The sequence below is a fragment of the Panthera leo genome, chromosome A2 (assembly GCF_018350215.1).
Source record: "Panthera leo isolate Ple1 chromosome A2, P.leo_Ple1_pat1.1, whole genome shotgun sequence".
NCBI classification, from domain to species: domain Eukaryota; kingdom Metazoa; phylum Chordata; class Mammalia; order Carnivora; family Felidae; genus Panthera; species Panthera leo.
In genome coordinates, this window is record NC_056680.1 from 79,884,542 (window position 1) to 79,911,132 (window position 26,591).

General features: G+C 36.6%; 1 protein-coding gene across 1 annotated transcript in view; it reads left to right on the forward strand.

The window, feature by feature from the left end:
- Window positions 1-26,591, forward strand: part of RELN (reelin) — a 532,400-nt gene that overhangs the window by 263,097 nt on the left and 242,712 nt on the right. The window contains exons 7-8 of the mRNA XM_042915885.1: window positions 8,826-8,922; window positions 14,250-14,301. Of these exons, the coding sequence (XP_042771819.1) occupies window positions 8,826-8,922; window positions 14,250-14,301 (149 nt within the window). The remainder of the gene's footprint in view (window positions 1-8,825; window positions 8,923-14,249; window positions 14,302-26,591) is intronic.

The window sequence follows — 26,591 nt, forward strand, 5'->3', positions numbered from 1 at the left end:
CATGGCTGAAGGGCCATTTCAGCCTCCTCTGTGCCTCCTGAATAGGTGCTTGGCATGTTTTCCAGCCTAATAATTTCTCAATCAGGATTGAAAACATAATTATACCTCCAGAAGTTTACTCTCTACAGCATAAATGCACCTCACATATAATTCTTTATCCCAGACAAAAACAGCCACCTAAGTAATAAAAAACAAAAATAGAGAATTGATACCAAAATAGCAAGTTTCAAATTGCCAAAGAGCTTGTTATAGTGAAAAACAGAATGGTGGTTCAAAGCATTTCTTTTATGTTTATGGTTTGGTCCTTGGTGTGTTGGTCAACAAGTACCTGCCTTTATATTTACTGCTTCTTTTATGTTTTGGTTAGTGAAAAAACAAATGTGATAGTGTGTGTGTGTGTGTGTAGTAATGAATTATCTAAGGTTGTACATAAGCAAAAGAAGATTGTATTTGATATGTACCTCAGTCCAGCGAATTCATTCTTGACATTTCTTATGAAGTCCATGACATTTTTCTTATTCTTGTACATTTTCATTAGCAAAACAAAATCCTTTTATTAAATAAAAAAAGACCTTTTAGGAAAAAGTTATCATAGCTTTTCAAAATAAATTCTGGCAGTAAAAAGAATGGCAAACATTTTTTTCAAGGCACATTGTTTTTTATAGAATTAGAGTTTTTTCCTCTTACTGACTGAATTAGAGGGGCAGGGTAAGAATGTTGGACAAGGAGTCAGGGAACCTGAATTCTAGTACTGTTCTGTCATTTATAAAATGAGGGGTGACGAGACTCAGGTGATATTTCAGATGCCCTCTAACTCGAACGTGCAATGATCTGTAAACTCTAGTAATAGATAAGCTTCATGTGGAGCCTAAGCATGTGATAAATGGGCTCAGAGAGGGCTTAATAGATTCAGGCTTTGCATGGTCTTTGGGGATAGCAAGCATTTCCCTTAAAATGCCTTTTAATCATACTGTTCATGGTGGAATATGTGGTTCAGATCATGTGCCACAGTATTTATCAGACTCTTATGTTCTGTTTTTCATATTGGGAAAAAAGAAAATAAAAGGGGTAGTTTTCTTAGATTAAAGAAATATTCAGTATTACTTTAACTGTTAGGCAGAGAGGCAATTCGTTTCTAATCCTTAGCCTGGGAGGTCACATTCTTTTTTAAATTGAAAAACAAGTCTGTTTAACTGGGATTATTTAAAACTTCCTTCTTCCCACCAATCGCTGAAGAATATGCTACCTGACTTTACAAAGCCCATCATTTCCCTCAGACAATTCAATTGATAGGTCACAGTTTAAATGTTAGGAACAAACAGTGCCTTTTAAAAAAATTTATTGAAGTATAACTGACATACAATATTATGTTAGTTTCGGGTGTACAACATAGGGATTCAACAATTCTATATATTACTCAGTGCTCACCATGATAAGTGTAGTTATCATCTGTCCCCATACAACGTTATAACAATATTGTTGACTATCTGTCCTATGCTGTAATTTTCATTTCCGTGACTTATTTATTTTATAATTAACTTTTTTTTTTTGCTCTGAGTCTGAAAAAAATTGCACTGCTCATCATCCAGCAAATTGAACCTCATTCAAGTTCTTAAGAACTTGTAGAACTTTTCTGTAAGGAAAGAGTGGGATTGCAGACTACTAATATTCTTCACAGAGAGCACACGTAGGGGCTAAGTACCTAATTCTGCTCAACCAAGTTAAGTTGTTAGACACAGAGGCATTCTGAGAAAGAGAAATTTAAATCATGGGGTGATTCAGAAATTACTTCTCTTGGAATTTGGATGTTTGTTTACATCTGTAGGCTTTCAAAACTCACCTTCTCTCTCTGACATGGATCACTTTTTCTTCTGGGAAGCCATGAGCACTAGTTGCCCTTGGTACTAGCTAGTCTCCGTCAGGATCATTATTTCATGATGAAATTATGGTTTATCTTTTCCTTTCTGATAATGGCATTCATATGCAAAGTGTTACAATGCTCAACTTTATAGAAAAAATATAAGGAAGGTCATGTTATAGATTCGCTCTTAGGGAAGTCACCTTGATGGACAACACAGATGATTAGGAACAGAATTGAACCCACTGCCAATAATCATGGAAACGGCAGAGGAGACAGGCTCAGATTGCTACACACTGAAAGGTCATGATGATGATTAGAGAAACCAGACTAAAGGCAATATGATTGATTGTTCCCTAGGGATCCATTCTTGGACCTCTTCTCTTCTCACATTGTAATATCTTCCCCTCTCTCCTGACTCCCAGTAACATGCACTCCTGATTGCAGCCATATCTTAAAGTGTCATGTCAGTGACAATCTTCTTTCTCTGAAGTTCAGATACATACAACCATCGTCAACTGGTCATCTCTAGTTATGGGCAGAACCTGAGAGCAGTCAGAAGAGAATAATGAGAGTTTGAATACCATTTCTATAATTTATAAGGTGTATAGCCTTGGACAATCATTTAATATTTCTAAATCTCAATTTTAACATTCTCTAAACAGGGATTAAAAATGGAGGGAAGAGGTTTTATGTGAATTTATTGAGGCATTGTTTGTAGAGTTGCTAGTACCTGTCACTCTGTAAATGGTGCATGAGGCCTTCCATGAACTATTCCCACTTTCGAGCTCTATCCTCTACCACCCTTCCATAGGTACCAGTATGATTCCAGTCATACTAATGCACTGAAGTGGCAATTCTACTTCTGTGTCATTATCTTTTCCTTTTTTCATTATCGTTTCTTTTTTGTGCTCCTTGTGCCCTATCACACCCTCACCTTTCTTCCTTGCTTGAATAACTCCTATTTCTCATTCAGTACCAGTTCTGGGGCCACCTCCCTTGGAAACTTCTTCTTACTTCCTCAGTCTGGATCAGGTACCATCACAAGCAGTGCATACTCCTGTTACAAGGAGTGAGGAGCTCTGGAAAATGTTAGGGGTGATGGAATTAGCAAGACCTGGGGCCAGATTGCAACTCTGTCACCTTCACAGCTGTGTGGCTTGAGCAAATGTTTACCTTCTCTGAAGCTCAGTTTTCTGATTAGTAAAATGAGGATGCTGATCACTATCTTACAGAGATGTTGAGAGACTTAAATGGGCTTTAGAATATCTGGCACATATAAGAAGGCACTAAATAGCTATCATTGCATTGGCACCCTATATCGTAATTGTGTGCTTGTTTCTCTGCTTCTTTTGTAGTGTAAACTCCTGAAAGAAAATGACGTTGTTTTATTGGTCTTTGTACCATTAAATCTTGCCACAGTGCCTGTAGGTCCTTAACACAAGTTTGTTAATTACAAGAATGAATTAATGAATGATGAATGAATAAATAACACCATTGGCAGCTAAGAGTATGTTGGATTTGACTACCCAGAGGGATGGGCATTCATGATAAATTATAATAATTTCTCAGACTGTGAGAAATTCAAGCAAAGGGTATTTAAAAGACCTTGGCAGAAAGTTGATGGATTTGTTCCATCGATCCTTATCGAAGCCATTGTTCTTCCAAATAGCAGCAACCCAGTGAGTAATTCTAAATACATGATAATTCTAAACCTTTAAGTTCAACAGGGTACCAACGCCTTTATAAATTTTATTTCAAGTTTCTGGATCTATAGCACAATGAAGAAGAAAAAGGTCTGGAAGGGTTGCTGAGCCAAATGAGGAGAAGAGCTGTTATCTGTTTGCTTTTTTCTTGTGTTTACTGTTTTTTTTTTTAATTCCTGTTATTTTACACAATAAAAGCAGTTCTGCAAACACATCAAACATCTGTTGTCTAGTCACTGGTTCCTAATGCCAGGCTGTAGGCCATCTATGTTGGAATCATCTTTAAACAATATACAAGTATCTAGGCTGCAACCTGAATCCCATTTAATAAGAGCTATGGGGAAGCTATTATTTTTCTGTTATACAGTTTTGATTTGGAGACTGCTGATCAATATTTATAGATAGAATGATTGCTATGAGAATTCAGACATCAAGCCTCAGACTTCATATCAACATTGATACTTTTATCATTAACTTATCTTGTATTTTTATTTTATTAAACAAATTTTTTTAAGTTTATTTATTTATTTTTAAAAGAGAGACAGTGAGAGCAAGCAGGGGATAGGACAGAGAGGGAGAGAGAAAATCCCAAACAGGCTCTGCACCATCAGCACAGAGCCCGATTCAGGGCTCAAACTCATCAACCGCAAGATCATGACCTGAGCCAAAACCAAGAGTTGGATGCTCAACTGACTGAGCCACTCAGGGCCCCTATATTATAGTTTTAAAGTTGAAGGGTGCCTGGGTGGCTCAGTTGGTTAAACGTCTGGTTTCAGTTCAGGTCATGATCTCATGGTTCGTGAGTTTGAGCCCCGCGTCAGGCTCTGTGCTGACAGCGCAGAGCTGGGAGCCTGCTTCAGATTCTGTGTCTCCCTGTCTCTCTGCCTCTTCCCCACTCATGCTCTGTCTCTCTCTGTCTCTCAAATATAAACATTTAAAAAAACCTTAAAAAATAAAATTGAAGTATAGTTGACATATTTTATTAGTTTCAGGTGTACCTGAAACATTAGTTTCAGGTATTCAACATTTATGTATATTACAAAATGCATCACGGTGATAACTATAGTTATCATCTGTCACCATATAAAGGTATTACAGTATTATTGACTGTATTCCCTATGCTGTTTGTTTTAGCCCCGTGACTTAGTTATTTTCTAACTAGGAGTTTGTACCCTTTAATTCCCTCCCCCACCCCATACCAACCTCCAGCTCTATTTATTAATCTCTGTTTGTTTATTTGTTTGTTTCTATGTTTCTTTAGATTATACATATAAGTGAAATTATATGGTATTTGTCTTTCTCTGACTTATTTCCCTTACCATAATACCCTCTAGGTCCATCTGTGTTGTTGCAAATGGCAAGATTTCATTCTTTTTTATGGCTGAGTGATATTCTTCTCTGTCTCTCTCCTCTTCTCTCCTCTCCTCTCCCTGTCTGTGTGTGTGTATCACATCTTCCTTATCCATTTATCTGTTGATGGGCAGTTAGGTTGCTCATATATCTTTGCTATTGTAAATAATGCTGCAGTAAACATAGTGGTGCATTTATCTTTTTGAATTATTTTTTTTTCCTTTGGGCAAACATCCAGAGGTAGAATTACTGGTTCATGTGATACTCCTTTTTTTAATTTTTTGAGGAAACTCCATACTGTTTACTAGACTAATTTATATTTGCACCAACCAGTGCACAATGATTCCTTTTCTCCACATCCTCACAAATGATTGTTATCTCTTGTCTTTTTGATTACCCATTCTGACAGGTGTGAGGGTAATATCTCTTTATGGTTTTGATTTGTAGTTGTCTGATGATTAGTGATGTTGAGAATATTTTCATATGTCTGTGGCCCTTTGATGTCTTCATTGGAAAACATGTCTATTTATATGCTCTGCCCATTTTTTAATTGGATTATTTAGATTTGGAGTATTGAGTTATATGAATTGTTTATATATTTTGTATAGTAACTCCTTATCAGATATATCATTTGCAAATTTCTTCCATTCAGTAGGGTGCCTTTTATTTTGTTGGTGGTTTCCTTTCCTGTACAAAAGCTTTTTAGCTTGATATAGTCCCAATAGTTTATTTTCTTTTGTTTTTTTTTGTTTGTTTGTTTGGTTGGTTGGTTGGTTGGTTGGTTGGTTTTTTGCCCTTGTCTGAGCAGACAGATCCAAAAAAATACTGCCAAGACCCATGTCCAAGAGTTCACTGCCTATGTTTTCTTTTAGGACTTTTATTACTTCAGGTCTCATATTTAGGTCTTTAATCAGTTTTAAGTTTATTTTTGTATATGATGTAAGAAAGTGGTCCAGTTTCATTCTTTTACATATAGTTGTTCAGTTTTCCCAATGCATTTGTTAAAGAGACTGTCTTTTCCCCATTGCGTATTCTTGCCCCCATTGTCATAGATTAATTGACCATATAAAGATGAATTTATGTCTGGGCTTTCTATTTTATTCTGTTGATCTGTGTACTGTTTCTGTGCTAGTACCGTCCTGTTTTGATTATTACAATTTTGTCATATATCTTGAAATTTGGGATTGTGATACTTTCATCTTTGTTCCTCTTCTTCAACATTGCTTTGCCTATTCGGTGGTCTTTGTGATTCCATATATATTTTGGGATTATTTTTTCTAGTTCTGTGAAAAATGCTATTGGTATTTTGATAGGGATTAAATTGAATCTATAGATTGCTTTGAGTAGTATGTACATTTTAACAATATTTATTTTTCCAATTCATGAGCACAGTATATCTTTCCACTTATTGGTGTCATCTTCAGTTGCTTTCATAAATGTTTTATAGTTTTCAGAGTACAATTCTTTTACCTCCTTGGTTAAATTTATTCCTAGGTATTTTATTCTTTTTTGATGCAATTGTAAATGGGATTGTTTTCTTAATTCTCTTTCTGCTCGTTTGTTATTAGTATATAGAAATGGATTGGGTTTCTTTATATTAATTTTATATCCTACAACTTTACTGAGTTAATTTATTGGTAATAATAGTTTTCTGGTGGAGTCTTTAGGGTTTTCTATCCATAGTATCATGTTATCTGCAAATGGTGACATGTTACTTCTTCCTTACCAATTTGCGTGCCTTTTTTATTGTTCTTGTCTGATTACTGTGGGTAGGATTCCCAGCACTGTGTTGAATAAAAGTGGCAAGAGTGGGCATCCTTGTCTTGTTTTTGATCTTAGAGGAACTTCTTCCTTCTTTTCACCCAACAGTGAAACTTTTAGTTTAGAGTTCGCTGGAAGAAAAGGGCAGATAGCCATTGTGAGAGTTGAACATTTAAAAAATTTTTCTCTGTCAAAGTTGGTGTTTCTCTCAAGCCATTTCACAATGAGTTGGAAGCCAAATTCCTCATCTATCACTGAGTAAGACCTCCACTATAATTTTTGTGCTACTTGTCTGTATTCTTATCACAATCACACTCCTTGAAAAGATCAATGTACAGTTTAAAAATAGAGAAACAGTAGTAAGAAGTTCATGTAATAGGTTCTCTGGGGGAAAAAACCTAATATGCCAGTTCTGGATGAAAATGGTGGAAATCTGTAGTAGTAGTAGAGATGATGATGATGATGATGATGATGATGACGACGATAATAGCTGACAGTTACACTACCACATCATGCTAGCTATGTGCCAGGTGCTATTCTAAGACCTCAAGGCTTAACAATAGTTTTGTTTATGAAGTTGTCTTATATTTCTTTAATCCTTCAACAGATATTTGTGGAATACAACATGTCACACATAAAACAGGGAACCAGAGATATGTTTGTCACCTTTCTGAAGCTACTATTATGTTTCTTCTAAAGTCAAAGATTTTTTTCCAGAATTTTGCTTCACAGTAATCAAGAGAAGATTCAAAGCTCCTACTAAGATTTGTGATGCTATGAGATACTAACATTTTAAACTTCATATCAGAAATTGTTTTCTGTTTATTCTAAAAAAAATCAAAGTTTTTTGACTTTATTGATCTGCTTATAAACAGCTCAGTGGAAGAGAAGAATACCAATTACTTAATCCAGGCAATTCACATGTAGGAAATACATTTATTTGCCAAGTTTTTATTTATTTACCATGCTTCTGCCCCTTGGCTTTATGGGATACCTGGTATCTTTTCACACTTTTGTCTTCTTCCTACTTGAATGGGAGTTCCTACTCCCTCTTTTTCTGAAATTAGCAAGTCGTTGAAAGGGCAGAATACAGTGATCTCAAGAACAAAGGGCATGCTGCCCTTTCCATGTTTGGCACCTAGAATGTGAAAGTCTGAAAATGTCCTTTCTGCATGAAATACAGCTGTCAGGTGGTTTGAGGTTCAGACAGAGGAAACATAGATTATCCTTCCTACATGTTAGATATGTAATGATTGTATGTTGAAATGTCATGACACAGGGCATTGTGTTACTATAAATGTGCAAAGTCAAATCCAGAACATCCATACCTTCAATTTCTCCTAAAAACATGAATAACTTTATTTTTGAGCTTTTGTCCTAAGATTTTACTAACCACTTCATTTTACAGTAATAAAAAAGCATAACTAATTAAGTTATTTGCAAGATGAATATATTAATTCAGTATCCAAAATTTGCTTGATTTAGAATTTGCATCTATTTTAGATTAATATACAGGTTAAATATAATCTGATTTCATTACTTTTAGCATGGTATGTTTTATAGACATTTTACAGATTTATTTGAGGACAGTAATTTTAAACATTCACATAGCAATTCAAAAAAGATTAAAATTTGCGAAACATCTTTTATTTTCAGAGATACAAGTTTTAGTTCATTGTCTAAGTATATATTACTTTGCTTGTCTTTAATATTTGCAAACATTATTATACTGGATATGGTATATATTATATATAATTATTGGTTATAATACCATCTGCCGTTATTAAGTGCCTACTAGGAGATTGGGTCTGTCCTCTGTGTCTCATGCACTCTCTTGTTTAATCCTCATGACGACTATGTAAGATTTAGGTCAGTGTTGTTATTCTCATTTTATAGGTGAGAAAACCGAAACTTTGGGAGATTAAGTAACTTGCCCACTACTGCAAGTGACTATATAAGAACTGGGACTTAAGTTCAAGTCTTTCTGGTTTCACATTTCATGAGCATGTCATGCTACCAAAAAACTATAACCTTCCTGAAAATGTTGATCTGAACCAAATAACAGTAACTTACCTCTTTCCTTACCTGAGCGATAAACCACTTTGTGCTACTTAATTCTCAGACTGTGGGTGCATTCTCTGTTCTCACAGGGTTGAATGTAACAACTGTGAGATTGGAGAACAGTGTGGTGCAATTATGCATGGCAATGCTGTCACCTTCTGTGAGCCATATGGTCCAAGAGAATTGGTAAGTACATGCTATTTATGTACATTATTCCAAATACACTGTCTTAATGGAGTTTTTGCCAATAAAATATTCTTTTATGCTCATATAAGTCATATGAAAATTTGCAGTATTATTTATATTATAAACCCTATTACAAATATCTCAAAATTGGGAGCAGTGATTTTAGTTTATTTTCAAATGTAAAAATAATTCGGGAATAAAATTGACAACGTCAATGGATCTCATTATACATGGTGCGTCATTATGATTAGATGGCTTTTTAAAAATATGAGTATGACGTGTGACATATATGACACACATATATCTATATCACACTTAAATAATTTATGACTTTATAAGTTCTTATATAAAGCTTTACTTTTAAATGTCTTACAGTCTCTTTGCAAGCCAAAAATGTTAGATGAGCAGTTTTATCACATTATTTTAAAAGGTTGTGTCCTAACCACAAAGGAAACCTCGCTGATTTTTTTTTTAAAGTGGGAGTGCACTGAATAAACCAGTTTTTAACAAATTTGGGTTTGTGTCAAATTGTTCAGGAGTGGGCTACTTTCCTTTCATTTAGACTGATTAGACTTTGCTTACCAAAGAGAAGTTCTTGGATCATACATAAAATGAAACATGTGCATTGAAAATTAAAAGCCACAAAATCACTAGCCATCAGCATGTGACTAATGAGCCTTTTGTTGTTACTTGGTTCTGGCAGAAAGACTACATTTCACATTCTTGAAAAAGGATATAAAAGCAATTGTTACGTTTTACTCCTGGCTCAATTTCTTAACAAGAAATGTTCTACTCACAACATCTCTTATGCTTTGCTTTTCTGATTTTCAGCTTGAGCTTCCATACTTCTTTTTTCTCCCACATCTTCCTTATCATGGGGCTTTTAGGTAACAGGTTGTGTTTTTCACCCCTACATCACACATTTTGTTTGAAATTCATTAGCTTTAAAAGTGGTCCAAAGACTGGCTTCCACAATACAAAGGGGAGGAGAAACTAGCTAAGCAATTAAAAGATTTAGTTATCAAAGTGAAAGTCCATTAATTTTTATAACATGGTTCTTATTTTATGCTGCTTGAATACCCCTTTCATGGCAATGGATACATTTAATTTATTAAAGATACGAGCTGCAGAACATTGATAAATTGAAGAGTTTTTAGCTGAAATTAGAACACAAACAGAATTAATTGGATGCAAATTAAAATAATAGGTGCTCATAATTCAAGTCTCACAAGGTGTTATAATATTCCTGCAGACAAATGTGACTCTGGTAGTGAAGTTCTTCTTGAAAAAATCGATTTGCTAGTGCACTTTAAATAATGTACCATGACTGAATTAATTATCTATAAACCTTAAAACAAAATAAAATTTTACTGTAGTTAATTGAGCTTAGGATAATGCCTTTTTTAGAATGTTCTCCCATTCAGTAATATTTCTAGAAATGCTTGAAAAATTCTTTTTTTTGTTCTACTGATTAATAAGAAAGAAGTATCTCTCAGAATATAATGCCAAAATTCATATTTCAGTAGCATAAAAACTGAAGTATCTAGTTTATTTGATCCATGTGTATTTTCATCCTGATTATTTCACTCAATTTATTTAGCATTAGAGTTTATATACCCAATGGGCTAGTTTTGAATTGTATTATATAATTAGCGTGAAATTAGCCTTCCAACTAAAAAAGAAAACATTCAAAATAATCACGTTCATCCAAGAAAGAAAAAAAAAACATATGCAGATTTATATTCCCATCTAAGTATGAGGGATTGTGTTACGGACTTCATGGGAATAGAATAAAGATACATTAACAAAAATAGGGATGACACTCGGATTTTCCACCCTAGCAACTTCTAATTCTCAATAATTTTTATGCTGCATTTGTGTCCTGGGACCAAAAATAGAGATTATACCCAAGTTGTGTTTACAGATGACAGATCAACTGAATGAGAAGGGAGAAATTCGGTTGTCAGTTTACATGGTATTATGTTTTCTAAAATTCAGATATTTGCTTGGTACCTCAAGATGGAATACAGTCCAAATTGTTGTGTATGAGAACTGATGAAAGGTATTAGCCCCCCAAAATCACTTTTTAACAAATACGCCTTATTTTTCATAAATGTAATTCTTGAATTTGTGAGGCAGAGAACCACAGGCAAAGAACCTTAGTAGGCTAATGCTCTTATCTTTTATACTGCCAGCAAGAGCATCTCCATTTTGTGAAGTTAGTCACGTGATCATTTTATTTTAATAAAAGCCAAAGTCAGTGAAAGGTGCCATCTGTGGTTGCATGGGCATACCGTTCAGTTATGTCTCCACTGCTGCTGTGTGGCCGCCCTCACGTGTTTTATTTAGCTCACTGAGGTCTCCATGTTTCAGGTGGTGACATGTAACTTTACTCATTTTGCTGGTCTGACGTGAAGATAATGAGGAACTCACTCATCCTCTCCTTTAAGAGGAAATGTGCTCTCTCAGAGCATGAAACAAGTTGGTTATGCGACCCTCAGTGCTTTTAAAGAAATTACTTATTGAATTATTCTCAGTTATTTGCAAATGCATTTTATTTTAAAAAACATTTTTTGGCATTTATTTATTATTGAGAGACAGAGAGAGATACAGCACAAGCAAGGGAGGGGCAGAGAGAAGGTGGGGAGACACAGAATCAGAAGCAGGCTTCAGGCTCTGAGCTGTCAGCACAGAGCCCGATGTGGGGCTTGAACTCACAAACTGCGAGATCATGACCTGAGCCTAAGATGCTTAACTGACTGAACCACCCAGGCGCCCCTGCAAATGCATTTTAGTTACAAGGAAGAGTTTGAGCTAAAACAGGATCAAACCCCCCAAAATTTGCAGGGATGATGTGCAGAATCCACAGCCTCAGCCTGTGGTGAATTCAGATTCATTTAGTGATTGTAGTAATTTTCTATGCTTTGGGGTCTAATTGATAAGTCAAGACCATTGAAATTTGGTAGGAGAAAAGTTCTGTCAGACATTCAGAGTTGCTGTACTATTTATCAAAAGCCATTTAAGAGACCCTTTCATTTTCAGAAGGTCCTATGTAAACACTTTATGACTTTGCAAACTAAAATTACATGTGTGAACTCCAGGATAATAAATAATTTATTAATACATAAATTTATTAATACCTAAAACATAGGTGAACAGATTTTTATAGGCAATGCTTCTTGTTATTTTTTCTCTTCATCTTTCCTATTCCTTCTTGTAGCTGACAGTTTTACTAATGGGCTAAAAAATGGGTAAAGGTAAAGCAGTGAGAGTTAACTATTCTACCAGTCCTTAGCTTCCCTGGTGAAGAAATGTAGAATCAATGACTAATCTAAGTCCAGGGTCACTCTCAGTTAGCACGTGTAATTTGAAATTTGGCAACATTCCAGGCAACTTACTGCGTGCTAGCAGTGGCCACGTCTGTGGAACTTCATCACGCAGGTGACACAGCCTCATTTATTACACCCAGCAGGATAAGTATCTAAGACTCTCTAGTATACCTAATACACCAGCCTTGGCAATAACCATGGTGCTTTTAGCTTATCTGATACCATTGTTTAAAAGAACTTCTATTCAGGAGTGTTTCATGATTCACCTGGGAATCTACTGAGTTATATAAAATCAGAGGTGGAATGAGCATTCATTCAATTTATGTGAAAACTTTACAGATTTTCATGTGCCTCTTTGGACTGTAAGATCGAATTTTCCAAGTGAAAAAACCATGAGGACAAATAGTTGAACTCACTCTAAAAATTGTGGAAAAAAAAAAACAAAACACCAAAACAACACAGATTCCTTTAAAGGAATCTTAAAAAGGAGCTAATATCATAGTTATCTAAAGAAAACTTTGTTGATCCATTTTTCTCTAATGACTCTGGGGAGGGGAAGAGAGGGGAAACAGGGCTGTAGACATGAAGGGCCAGTTTTCTTGTTGCAGATAATCTGTGATAATGAGGGATTTAAATTATGTGGAGAGAATTTCCTCTGACACCCTGACACCAATGATTTTTGCTATGGTTAAAATCAATTAGGAGCTGATATCTATAGTGATATTTAACAACTTATAAAATGTGTCTCTTGCCCTCCCCTCTTCTACCTTTCCTGCTTCTTCATGAATTTTAAAGTCACGTATTTAAAGCGTACATTCAGCCATCTTTCCAAATTGTGTTGTAGAAATGGAAAGCATCCATCTGATCTTTTGATACATCTCAGCCGAATTCTGACTAAACAGGAGGCTTGCTCTTTTTTCCACCACTTCCCCCCAGAGATTCATGACCTGGGTATCTCCTGATCCTTCCACAGTTGTGGACTCCATCATGTGGGCACTGATAAAGTGCAGGGATAAATCTCAGGATGATATTATGACATAGAAAAAGTGGAAGTAAGACAGCCGACTGCTTTTGCCATGGTGGAAACACAGGTGTCCACTTTGTAATTTCTAGATGCTTTACAGGGTCAGGAACCCAACAAGAGAGTCTTTGAAAATGAGAACCCTAATTGTCATCTCATTTGAGCTGGTATGGGTCAAAGTCGCTGCTCCACAGAATACATTTAAAAAATTTTTTAATTTAAATTTATTAAAAATTAAATAAGGTACCATTCTTCTTTCAGCAGGGGGAAAGTTGTTTAAGCATGCTTCTTCGAGAAACTAATAGGAAGTAATAGAAATGTATTGGAAGGATATTTCTAGGCTTAAAAATTTGATTACTTTTTTTGGAAAGGTAATGATTTTATTGACAAATATTCCACATATAGTATTCTACAGTTCATTTATTTAAAGTATGCAGTTCAAATTTAGTCACAAAATCACGCAGTCATTATCACATCTGTAGAACATTTTTACCATCCCCTAACAAAACCTTATACCCTTTATTAACTGATGTATTTCTATCTACTTTTCCCAACATAATCTTTTTCTTCTCATTTGCTCTTAACTGACTTCCTGGTTTTTATTTGAGAGCCTTTTTATGGCATTTGCTTTGGGCTTTAGATCTTTTGGTGTAGGATGGAGGGGAAGTTGAGGGGGGAGGGGAGGGGCTGTGTTAATAAGTATCCTCACAAGATTACCTGGCAGATCACACTAAAAATGGTTTTCAACAGGACCCTGAGAAAACATGTACCATGAGTGCCTGAGTCAGGATCTCACCGTTGTTCCCCATAGAGAACCATGAAATGTATTCACATTCAGACTTACTAATGAAAATAAACCAACCACTGAATAAATACACTCTCTTTCCTCTTTTCACTCTCCTTTCTTCCTGACAGCTTTTTCTCTTTATCCTCCTGTCTTTCTGTCTTGTCTTATTTTGGTATATTCCTTTTTCCAGATTACCACAAGCCTTAATACCACAACAGCCTCTGTCCTCCAGTTTTCCATTGGTAAGTGTTTTTAGCAGTTATAGCAATTTAACTTGGAAGTGTTTGTTTTAATCATAGTGTACCATCAGGAGTATAGTGCCAAATGCTTTTAGATTTAGAGAAGAGTCTGTCTTAACGTTGCTGTAAATAATTTAACACATTTTTAAAATGAAATTAAAAATTGTAAATGCTGCATTCTGTTCTCATTTCTCTCCAGCAGGGAGCAGTATTTAAGAATGATACAGATAATCCAAACCGTTTTAAAGTGATTTACATATGGATTTTGAATGTTTGTGATTATACTGTTACAGCAGTAGAATTACCTTACTGGTTGTGTTTTGCTCATATTAAAATTAAAAATCTGTTAAATTTCCTGCACTTTTACCGGCTGGTAGTGAAAGAGATAATTATTGTTCCCTGAGAGAAACCAGTCAGGACTTCACATTTGACATAAATAATCTATGTTTGATTCAGACATGGATCATTTAAAAATGACTCTACCTGGCAATATTTCTTTTAAGTGCTTTTGCATTAGAGTTAAAAATTCCTACCTGAAGCATTCAGTAAAAGTAAAGTACCTTTTGATCAAGCGTTTGCAGTTTTGTTATTTTTGTTACTTTCCGTTCTAATTTCCAAAAGCATATATTAATAAGTACCATGTACAGGTTTCCGGTAGGAATGTTGTAGCTAAAGAAAGGTACTGCCTTTCTAGATGGGGGCCAGTTTTATTGATCTTCGTCCTGTAACATGGAAACCTCTTCCTGGCCTCTGCCTATGACATGAAGATTGCAGCAGCTATGCCCTGGGGACCCCTTCTTCCAGATAGCCCCCCAATCTCCCCACCCCCTTCTCGTCCTGATCACAAGGTAGGGGCTCACACTGGTTGATTGTGCCTCAGAGCAGTTTTTTTCCAGCCATGTAGATGTCACTTTCTCATCTGCGGAGCCTGATTTAAGCATCTGTAGGTATGATGTGAAACTGCCTTGTTACAGTTTGGGCTGTTTTCTTCTCACATTGATAGCATGACTACAACAATTTACAGACTACTCAGAAGTCCATATGTGGTCATAAAGAAAGCGTTAGCAAAAACAAAATAATGAGCTTTTTTTTTATGAGAGGGTTTTTTTGATCTATCAGCAAGTGCATCCTAAATTTTCTGTAAATGTAATACTTCTATAATCAGAAACAAACAAAGTTCATTTTTTCAAAGTTGGGGTGCTACAAAAACAATTTTTTAAATCCCTAGCATGATAGGCAAGTAACTTAGAGTTTCTTAACCAGAACCAATGTGTTTAAATTTACTGTGCTATTTATATTTTTTTAAAAAGCTGAAAATGTTTTCCTTTTTATCTGTATTCCAAGTATTTACTCTAAATTTTTTGTTAGGGCAATGAATATTAATTTCAGATACTATCTTTAACCAAAGAAAGTATACTAGAGAATCCTCTTTAAAATATATGTTTCATGGGCACCTGGGTGGCTCAGTTGGTTGTGCGTCTGACTTCGGCTCAGGTCACGATCTCACAGTCTGTGAGTTCGAGCCCCGCGTCGAGCTCTGTGCTGACAGCTCAAAGCCTGGAGTCTGTTTTGGATTCTGCGTCTCCCTCTCTCTCTGCCCCTCCCCCACTTGTGCTCTGTCTCTCTCTTTCTCAAAAATAAATAAACATTAAAAAAGAAAGAAAGAAAAAAGAAACCATGTAGTGGCAAACCTCTAGTTATATAGTGTATAGTGGTGAGTGGTAGATTCAGTATAGTGGACAGAGCTTTTCAAAAATGGTTTTGTGTATCTCATTATGAGTGCTTGGAGTAGCATCATTCTGTTCACATGGATGGTGTGAGGGCTAGATGGGGGCATGCACACAGGTTTGAGAGATGTCATAATTGCATGAATTCATCCTCAGCTTTATTTAGTCCCACAATAACCAAATACCAAAATAGCAAATGCAGCCAAATAGACGCCATTGTATTCATACTCCTGTCAAAAATTATATTGAATGTGTTACTAAAAAAAAAATTATATGTACACAATCATTTATACTTCTTTGTATGTTGTGGAATTATCCAAATCTGTACTAAGAGTGTGTTTAAATATGGCTAGATTTAGTGTCAATGCCTTGGAAATCCTGTAGGATGTTAAAGGTCATTGTGTAGTGTGATGATTCAGATGTAATAAAGACAATTTTCTAGGGGATTCTGTCATTATTTGTGGCTTCAGTGGTGAATTGCATTCACAATTGTGGACATATAACCACAATTGAATAAATTATTGCCTTGAAGCTTTTATATTGTGCTTGTGAACATTTTCAGTCCCATGACAAGCATTATCCAAGGGAATCCCAAGTACCAAGTCTATGGGTATGTGTATAGAAATGTCTTGGATTACTAAGATTATCAAATAAACTCTATCATGTAATGCACTCCCAGGCCTTTCTAAATATATACACCTATACACACAGAGATGTGCATGCACACACTTAGAAATGTATGCATAAATATACAGGCTACCTTAACCAAATGAATTTTAAATTTAAAGCATCCTGAAAACACAACTCGGGAACCTGAAATTTATCGGGTTATCAATAGCTAAAGCATCAGGAAAAGTGTCCTAAAATGTTCTTAGAAGAACTTCTCATTTTTCCATTCCAATGAAAGATCTCATATCTATTTCTGTGCTGAAGCATTGATCTGCTATAACCCTCACTTGATTCATTAGGGTCACCTAGTAGAATTTATGGTCCTAGCCTTACAGGCATTTACCTGTTTCCTTTAGATTTCCTCTGGGATACGAAGAAAAATTTGAGATTATGCCCTTGCAAACCGTTATCTTACAGGTGTCTCCAAACTGCCTTCTCAGGCAGCGTCCTAGGTCCAAGGGAAGTGCTGATGGTGTTTTTTGTCCTTCATTCACTTGACAACATGTCACTGAGTATTTGCTGTGTGCCTGCCAGCCTTTTCCTGAGCTAACTCTAACTATAGAAAGACAAGGAAAAAAAAGAAAGAAAGAAAGAAAAACGTTTTTACAGTGCTTAGTGGTTTGGTAGAAGGCTCTGGATGCATACAGAACATGAAACCTCTATAGAGCTGCCAGATTATTATAAACAGAGATGAACATGTGTACAGGTCCCCATGATGGCAGGTCCTTCACAGTAGAGCAGGTCAGTAGAGCAGGTCAGGCCTTCTGCCTTCTTAGAGAGGAGAATCCTTGAACCCCAACAACTGGAGTCATTGGAAAGGACAAAGGTTTTCCAGATGAGGAGACAGAGTGACAGAAGCAAGGTATAGGATGGGAACATGAGTGTCCTCTCGGAGAAGAAAGACTGGCCAAAGGATGGCCATGGTCAATGTCAGAGAAAATTGTGTCCATTTGAAGAGTTAATATACATCACTGGGAGTTTTAAACTTAATAGTCAATAGAAGTCAGAAATGGCCTCTTTCTCTCCTGGGCAATAAAGAAATATAATGAAATTAATTCTTAAGAAAGATCTTTTGGATAGTTGTGTTAAGAGCGAACTTGTCTCTTCCTTGATATAAGTCTACACTGACTCACTCAATAAGATCTTGCCAGGTACTATGCTTGTTTAGTTTAGCCTAGCTCTTTCTTCATATTAATAGAATTTGTAGGCCAAATGGGGATTAAAGGTAAAGCATTCAGAAACCTATGCCTTGAAGAACAGAATTTGGCTCAGGAGGTAAATCTGTCTTGTCCATCATGGTATTCTCAGCCCCTAGCCCAGGGACTCAAAATAAGTAGATGCTCATAAGTATTTCTTGCCTGAGTGACAGGTCACTATTGCAGAGACATCTGCTACCAAGTGCTAAATTGGTTCCATGCAGACATTTCATGCCAAGACAGGATTTGGACATGGTGATCTGAGGACCTCAATCAGTGGAAAAGTTGACCCAGAAGGAAACATAGAATCACCAGTATAGCATGCTTTTAGTGAAACCCATGGGCAGAAATATATATACATGAATTTATCAGTTTGTTATTATTGAACTAGCTAGAATCTACTACTTGTTCATAATTTATGAAATTAGTACCTTTTTTCTTTGGTTTTACCTAGGAATATCCTAAAGATTTGGGTTTTGTGTATGCATCTTTTTTACTGCCTTTTTATTTGTTTTTAACCATCTCAAGACAGAGGAGAGTCATTAAATTATAAATGTTTTATATTTACAGATTATGTCCTTAGAAGTAAATTGTTCTTGTATATACTGTATGTGCCACAGAGATTTTCAGATATATGAGAGCTACTCATTTTGTATGAGTGTATTTTGAAAAATAAAAACTAGAAAATTAAAATTATAAAAGTTAGAGATACTCTTATTGGTGAGTTGGAAGATTGCTTTGTAAAAGAAAAGTGATTTGGCTTTATTTTTTCTTAAACAGTTATAGTGAATAAAATACTGCTTGTAAGAGGTATTGTACTGCATTTAGCCTAAGGGAAGCAGCTTTTCCCTCAAGCCTAATTCATAAACATCTTAATTACTCAGAACTCTTTTCAACAGAGAAAGTCTCTCTCTACTCTTAGAACAGCTAACTCACAGGGAAGAGAAATCGAGCCCTCCGTGTCTTGGTAGGAATTCTTGCCCATTTCCTCTGTGAGCTTCCTGAGCTCTGTTTCTAAATTAGACTCTCATTTTTTTCAGGAGTCACTCTCCTTGGTAAGTGAGTAAAACCTTGGGGAATTTATTATGAAATAGTGAAAACCTCTTCTAAAATCATAATCTCTAAGGATGAGACAAAATCTCTGATGAGCTCAAAACAGATATTAATAAAATAACAGAAGTTTAGAAAAATTAAGTGGTGAAATTGGTTTAATATATCTGCATTTAAGGTTAAATAACATGTTTTATTTGAGTGTTAGATTCTTGAATATAAAAGATGTTAAGATAAGTCTTGTTTATGACTTGATTTTTAGATCTTCAAAGATCTACACTAAGACAAAAACTGAAATCTTTAAATATAGAACACTTCTGTGTTATCTAAATTCGGTAAAGGTTTGGAACTGATTATGATTCAGGTGATCCTGCTTCTTCATCCTGGACTTGATTTATTCCTTTTCAGGGATTTCATATTTTAAAAGACCAGCTTAAGTAAACTTTATATGATTTCAATCCCGCCTCACCCCACATTCCTATTTTAAGTAATAAAAGGGAGTGTTCTCAAGCAGTGTAAAATTCTACTAAGCATAAGGCTCTGGCAAAGATCGTTGAGATTAATTATAAGTGTTCTTGAATTATTAAAACTGATAACTAAATAATTATCATCATGTGAATTAAAATACAGTTTGAAAGATACTGTGCCCTTTCCCTTTTGAAATATTTAATTCTTTGTCACTCACGTTGATGAGGCTTAAAAGATAAATATCAGTAATTCATTCATAATTATGTTCTACTAAAATTTATCGAGTGCTGTTCTAGTAGAAGGATATAAGCAGTAAACTATAGGGTGAGAAGTTGATCATTGGTATAGACTAAGTGGTCTCACGTTTGAAAGCTCCTTGGCCTAACCTGATATCTCTGAATCTCCACTTCCTCCATATTTGATGATACCTACTTCATTCTGCTTTGATTTATACATTGGTTATTTCTGCACATCCACTTTCACCCTTTAAGGCTTAAATGTTTAAAGCCCTTTAGGGCTAAGTAGTGTATAAGTATCCCCCTTTGTTCATAGGGCAGAATTTTGCTTACAACTAGAACTAAGTCACTGTGGACTGTATTTGATTAAATTCATAGGTTAGGAAAGAGATTTAGTGATGTTCCACATTGGTGCTTAATATTATACTCATTCTCGACTGCTGGGGTGAGGGAGCATGTTGAATGAAATACATGGGCAATATTAGAACTTGATCTAAGCCAGAAATCTTCATTTTTTTTTAATCAGTCAAGGACACTTGACTGAGGATTCTTCTTTCAGAGAGACCTTTAGGATGTATGCTATGTATAATGTGATGTTTCTACATCCACTGTGGAGAAAGCCAAACCCAAGACACTGCCCAACCTGCAAGGACTTTATTTACCAAATAGGTGGGGGGCTGGGGGGGTCCATGTGTGAGAAAAAGCCAAGAAATGGGTGCAGACCACAGAGAAGAGTGAGAGCACAGCCTGTTGGAAAATCCAGACAGAGGGAGGTCCAGTGGCAGGACTTTATCATTTGGAAGGGAGACTGCTAAGAGCAGGTGTGGTACTGCTTTAGAGGCTAATCACCACAATGAAGGTTAGAGAGATGGAAGCCTGCAGGGAGACAAGGCAGAGGCCATTCTAAGACCTTAAGATCAAGGTCAAAGCCGGAATTGCAGCAAGGGTGGTAATGCTGAATTTTCAAATTGCTGGGGTTGGGGAGGGGCAGGACTTAACACCTGCTGCCTAAGGTGGGGATCAGTCCTAGAAAATCAGCCAGACCTAAGCACTAGGGCTAGGTTGTATGGCCTTGGCCCTGAGAAAAGGAGGGCTGCTTGGCAGGGAACCTGGCAAAGCCTGACACATTTTGCATTTCTCTTCCTTATGTTTCTCCCAGCATAGGATCTGTTGAAAGTTCTATGCTATGGGCTTGGGAAGAAACTTGCAAATGGGTGGGCATCCAAAAGTGGCTGAAAATAGCATCGTATTCCATAAATTGGGAGAGAATTGGTTCCTTTCTCTCTCATGATAGGAGTGGCAGTAAAGAGGAAAAAATAAAAATATTTTGGAACTGAGAGAATGGGAATAGGACTTAAAGAGAGAAAGGTACAAAAGGGGAGGAGGACAGCTGTTCATTTTATATCCTGTGGTCATTGTCCATCTGCCATAAACTGAAAGAAGTCACCTAATGATGTTTGGGGATTTCAGCCAAGGAAGTGACTAAGGGGCAAAATATTAAGTACAATAAATCACATACTGTCACATTTATTCAGTAAGAAAGGTTTGTAGATCCAGTAGCCTGTTTACTAACAAAGTCGGTCAAAACAAATTATTGCCAGTAGCCTCATTCTAAAGATAAACGAATACAAAACAGGAAGTAAGGACGAGTTGCTTTTAAAACCCAACCCTTTTTCTACACCATAGAAGAGGTTTTTTGAGTTTAAAGGAAATATGTTTTGAGTGTAAGTACAGAATATTTTTGAGGATTTTTACTGTTGTACTTTATTTGGCCTCCCTTAATCCTTAATATCAGTTTTCAGTAGATGCTTAAAATGGACATTTTACTTCCATATAATGGTCCTTAACAGTACTGTCCTTGAAATATGCTACTTCAGCTAAAAATATGCAATAACCCCCCCTCAAAGGATATTTTTTGGTGGACAAAATAGAGGTGGAGACATAAACTCTCTATTTCCATATTCAAGTGATTGATTAACTGATTGATCTTTTGGGACAATCAAAGATTTTGGACATGTTGATTTCTCTAAGCTGACAATTTGTATTAATAAAATAATAATTTATCTCAACTTCAGTCATCCTATTTTACCAAAATTGAATTCCTTTGCTCTTGACACATCCAAGAGTTATTCGAGGATCTCCTCTCATGCGGAATGGAGCCGTTCTTAATTAAAGTCATATCTGTGGGCTCCTTTCAGTCACAATTCTCATCCCTGTCATTTGGGACTGAGAAGCCCCAGGATGCTTCCCAGGGCTGCCACAAAGCATTATCCGATACAGTAACCATTTTTTCCTTCCCTGCTTCTTACCCACAAATCAGACTGCTGCCCCTTTGGCTACAGCCCCTGAACTTCAGCAAGGCATGAGCTGCTGTCTTGATACAGACACAGGCCAGGCGATCCCAGCCTGTACTTTATGAGAGCCTGAAGCAGCCCCACACAGCAGGACATAGCCACAGCGAGACATGGGGTAAACAGCTAACCAGATGCCTCCAAGGAGTGGGGGAGACTCTTGGCTCAGCTGAGAACATCCCTGTTAGCCATGGTCTGAGAATTCGTAAAATAGTCCACGTGGGGCCAAATTCTCATCTTCTCAGGTAGATTTTTTCCCCTTTTCCGTGAATTTTACATTCCAAAGTACTCTGTGGACAACTGATCTACAGAAAGGTAATATGTAGTAAAAACAATTTGTTTCAAAGATTATAAGGCAAGAAGCTAGCTCACTACTAGAGTAGAAACATGATTACATTTTTACGAAATTTACAAACTAATGGAACAAATAGATATAGATGTGCCACATAACAAAACATAATGCACAGTACATAAAGGGTAATAAAATTGAAGTTTTTGTTCTAGGAGAGAAATAAAAAACAAACATGAAAACTAAGAAACATTAAACCAGTTATCCTGGAAATGAGAGCATTATGTGCCTAAAATTGAGAGTCATCATTTAATGACTATTCATCAGGTAGTACTTTTATGCATGTTATCAAGATGTTGCTCTATTTATAGTAGGTTATTTTGATGTCATGGGCTAATTCCCTTAAGATATTTCTGGCAGTCTCAGTAACAAAGGAAATAAAAATCCAAGTATAATGTAATCATTGTTTTACATTAGTGTGGTTACTGGAAGTTAACATGCACAACTGCCTCCAGTAAAATATTTGAACAGAATTTTGTAAAACTATAGAAATATTGATCATCTGCATAATAATGATCTATGATTTGCTTATGGCAGAATTATTTTGAAGAAGATGAATTACAAAATAGCAGATATGCTTTTCACTGTGTTTCTTGACGCTTTGGGTGACAGCGAGATTATTTACTCCTCAGTGAGAAGTACTGTCCTCAAAAATCACTCTTAGCAAGAAAAGGGTAGGTAACTGCCAGAACTGCTTATTTTACCAGTATTTCCAGGTTCTTCATCACATTTGTCACAATACAGAATGAGGCAAGTCCCTTTCTTGAATGCCCTGGCCTATAGTAACATGTAATACCCCCTGGGAATGACAGTGTCTAGCTTTTTAAAAGCTTCTGTAAAAGCTCCCCATTCATCTCTTCTCTCTTTCCATTCACTACAACCTCGAGTTAATGGTCCTGTCTTCCATTTATCTACCTTGGAAAGATGAGAAGATGGGTTGATCCTGTTAAGATTTGCACCGGTCATAGCAGGGAGTTCTAAGTAGCCAGATTACATCCATTTCATAACTTTATGATCTTTCTATATCAAATGCTGTGGTTTACATGCAGCTCCCGAAGCCCTGCTTGTCTCTGAGGTCTGAGTTTTGAGTAATGGCAGCAGCAGCAGTTGAGCTGCGGGAATCCTCAGCAGGGCTCCGTCCAAATAACTCCTCTAGCCTTCAGTATTTATGGGCCCTGCTCTGCTATCCAGAGGCATGATTTCTGGCAGTGCTTTGCCCCCTCTATAAATTCTGTGAGATCAGTTCTTTCCTCCTTCTGGGGCTCTGTGCAACATTTAAAAAGGCAGCTTGTTTTTCAGGCAGAGCTTTGAGGAAAGCGGCAGCCTCCCAAGACGACAGTAGCTCCTTCCATTGTTTCTGTTCTGATTTACTTTGTGAAGTCCTGGGCTTTGTGGAGAAGGGCATAACCAAATAAAAACAAAACTGCCCAGGCATTGGGAGACTAAAACCATGTGACTTTGCTTCTACTTTAAGAGTAAAAGGAAATAAAGGGAGCTTCTGGAGATGCAGGCTCACAGTCCCTAATCTGTAATTCCAAATGACAAAAAAACTCGGAAAAACCACTCGGCTATTTTTTTTTAATTTACATGATGGCAAAGCCTAATGTGACCTGGATTCATCTGTCAGCAAGTCCTGATTTGAAATAATTTAAAGCTACTTATAATCTTTATTGATACGACTTACACGATCTTCATGCATTTCATTGCAGAAATACTAATGTGTTTGGTTGCAGAGGATTGCCCCAGACTTGGCTGGGGATGCAGCATAACATGTGGTTGTGCATATCACCTTTCTGACATCCGTAAATTAATTATGTAAGTAAGTAACTTGGATCCTGAAATTTGTCTTACCTCAAGGGATTATGGACCTGTGTGGCTGTGATCCTGAGGAAGGAAGTAAATCTTAAATGCTTCATAGTAGAAATTACGAATATTATTATTTTTTAAGTGGCCTTGATTTTATACCAAATTAAACTATTTTTTTAAGCTGTTTAGTTTTTTAGGCAACCACCTGAGAGGGATGAGGAGAAATGGAAATGTTCATTTGGGAATTTTTGAAACTTCCTGGCCCTAGAAGGTATTTGTAACCTCCACACACATATGTTATGCTCAATGGGCTATCGTGCAATGAACAGGTTTTCAATGCACTTACTAGGGGTTTCATTCATTAGCACATAATTGCTATTTGCTCATGGGCTTGTGTATTCTTGGCATTATGAACTCTAACAGTTTTTTGAGGTTTTCTCAGTCATATTCCAGAAAACAAGGCCCAGAAGTTACAGGTTCCTGAAGGTTACTGTAGGTAGGTTTCATTCAGGTTCATCTTTAACATACGCCAAACGTGACTGGCGCGTGTCCAGTGTAAGCAAACAATTATTTAAAAGTCATTCCATCAATCTTAATGCAGTTATAATGTGATCATTTCCTTTTAAGAATGTTTTGATTGAGCCAGATCTGCCTTAAGTAATAGAGAAGAAAACGATAACTTTTTGTTCTCTTTTTCAATGCTGTCCTGCATTAAAATACATTTATTGCTTGAATATGCCATGCTAAGCAAAGTGGAAAATGAACTATGTAATCTAGACCTCTGTGCTTTAGGGCCTGTGATTTAAGACATTTATGAAATGCAGGAAGGAACACGAATGAAGTACCTGCTCTGAACAGGGGTGGGTCTAGGTTGTGTGAGTCTACATTTGAAGCTTATATAATTTTGGGTAAGGCTAGAATCTCTCAGAGGAAAAATACACAGCACTACACATTCAAAATTAGATGCAAATGTGAATGTTTATTTAGAATGAGCAAAAAGGGATGCCTGGGTGGCTCAGTCAGTTGGGCATCCGACTCTTGAATTTGGCTTAAGTTATGATCTTGTGATTCATAGGATTGAGCCCCATGTCAGGCTCCCTGCTAATAGCACAGAGCCTGCATGGGATTCTCTCTCTCCCTCTCTCTCTGCTCTTGCGCTGACTTGTGCGCTTTCTCTCTTTCTCAAAATAGATAAATAAACTTAAAAAGAATGAGACAAGAAATCACAACAAATTACAAGTTTTTATAAGCTAACAATACTCTAAAATCACAAATCCAGAAATACAATATCTTTGTTAACTAAATGAAATGCTCTATGATACTGTTTTCCTTGAAATTTTTGGCTGCATATTCTTTTTTTTTTTTTAATGCCTGTTTATTTTTGAGAGAGAGAGAGAAAGAGAGACAAGCCCAAGCGGGGGAGGGACAGAGAGAGAGAGGGAGACACAGAATCTGAAGCAGGCTTCAGGCTCTGAGCTGTCAGCCCAGAGCCTGACATGGGGCCCAAACTCACAAACCATGAGATCACGACCTGAGCCGAAGTCGGAAGCTTAACTGACTGAGCCACCCAGGCGCCCCCTGGGGGTGACTTTTTAATGTAGAAGGTAAGGCAAAATGCCTGTGTTGTTTGCTAACTTTTTCTCTCGTGGGAAAAAGCCTAAGTCAAAAAGCCTAACCAACTGAGCCATCCAGGTGCCCCCTGGCTGCATATTCTTAAATTACCTCTTCAAATGACAATTTTATAATATTTTCTATAAAGGGAATAGAAAGATAATTCTGCTTCTAGCTTCGTGGTTCAGAGGGGGTTTTTTGGTAATTATTAACATTTTACCTTCACAACGCCTTATTGATAACATCATTTAAATGTTTAGGATCATTATCAAATTGAAAAATTGTTACCTTCTTTCAGGTATGAACTGTAAGAGTTCAGGGCTTTTTCTTGTACAATCACTAAGCATAATTACTCTTGAATTGCCATCACTTGTTAAAGAATTTATCACCATGGTCCTTGAGTCATAGTGCTAAGTATGTCAGCACAGCAGGCAGAAGGAATGTACCTGGAAGCTCTTTCTATGCTGAGAACGTGTACACTATAAAATGAAAGCAACCTGCATAAGTACCTCACCATATCACACTAAACCAAAATAACCTTATTTTCAGACTCAACTCGCCTTAGCTGAATCTTAAAAGCAGCCATGGCCACTCCAACACTATCGGACATGAGGGGAATATGGTGAGGGAGTAGTCAGAATGCAGATGGCAGTCTTGACCAGTATTATAAAACATGGCCCTGTAAGCACATTACTAGAGGTCCTCCCAGGGCCTTGGAAGTTGCTCACAAAAGGGAGGGGGCCCTGAAGGTTGACCTTCATCAGCTTCATAGTGAATCTACTTCTATCTACACTGTGACTGTCTACACTAACATGTTAGAATTGAGCATT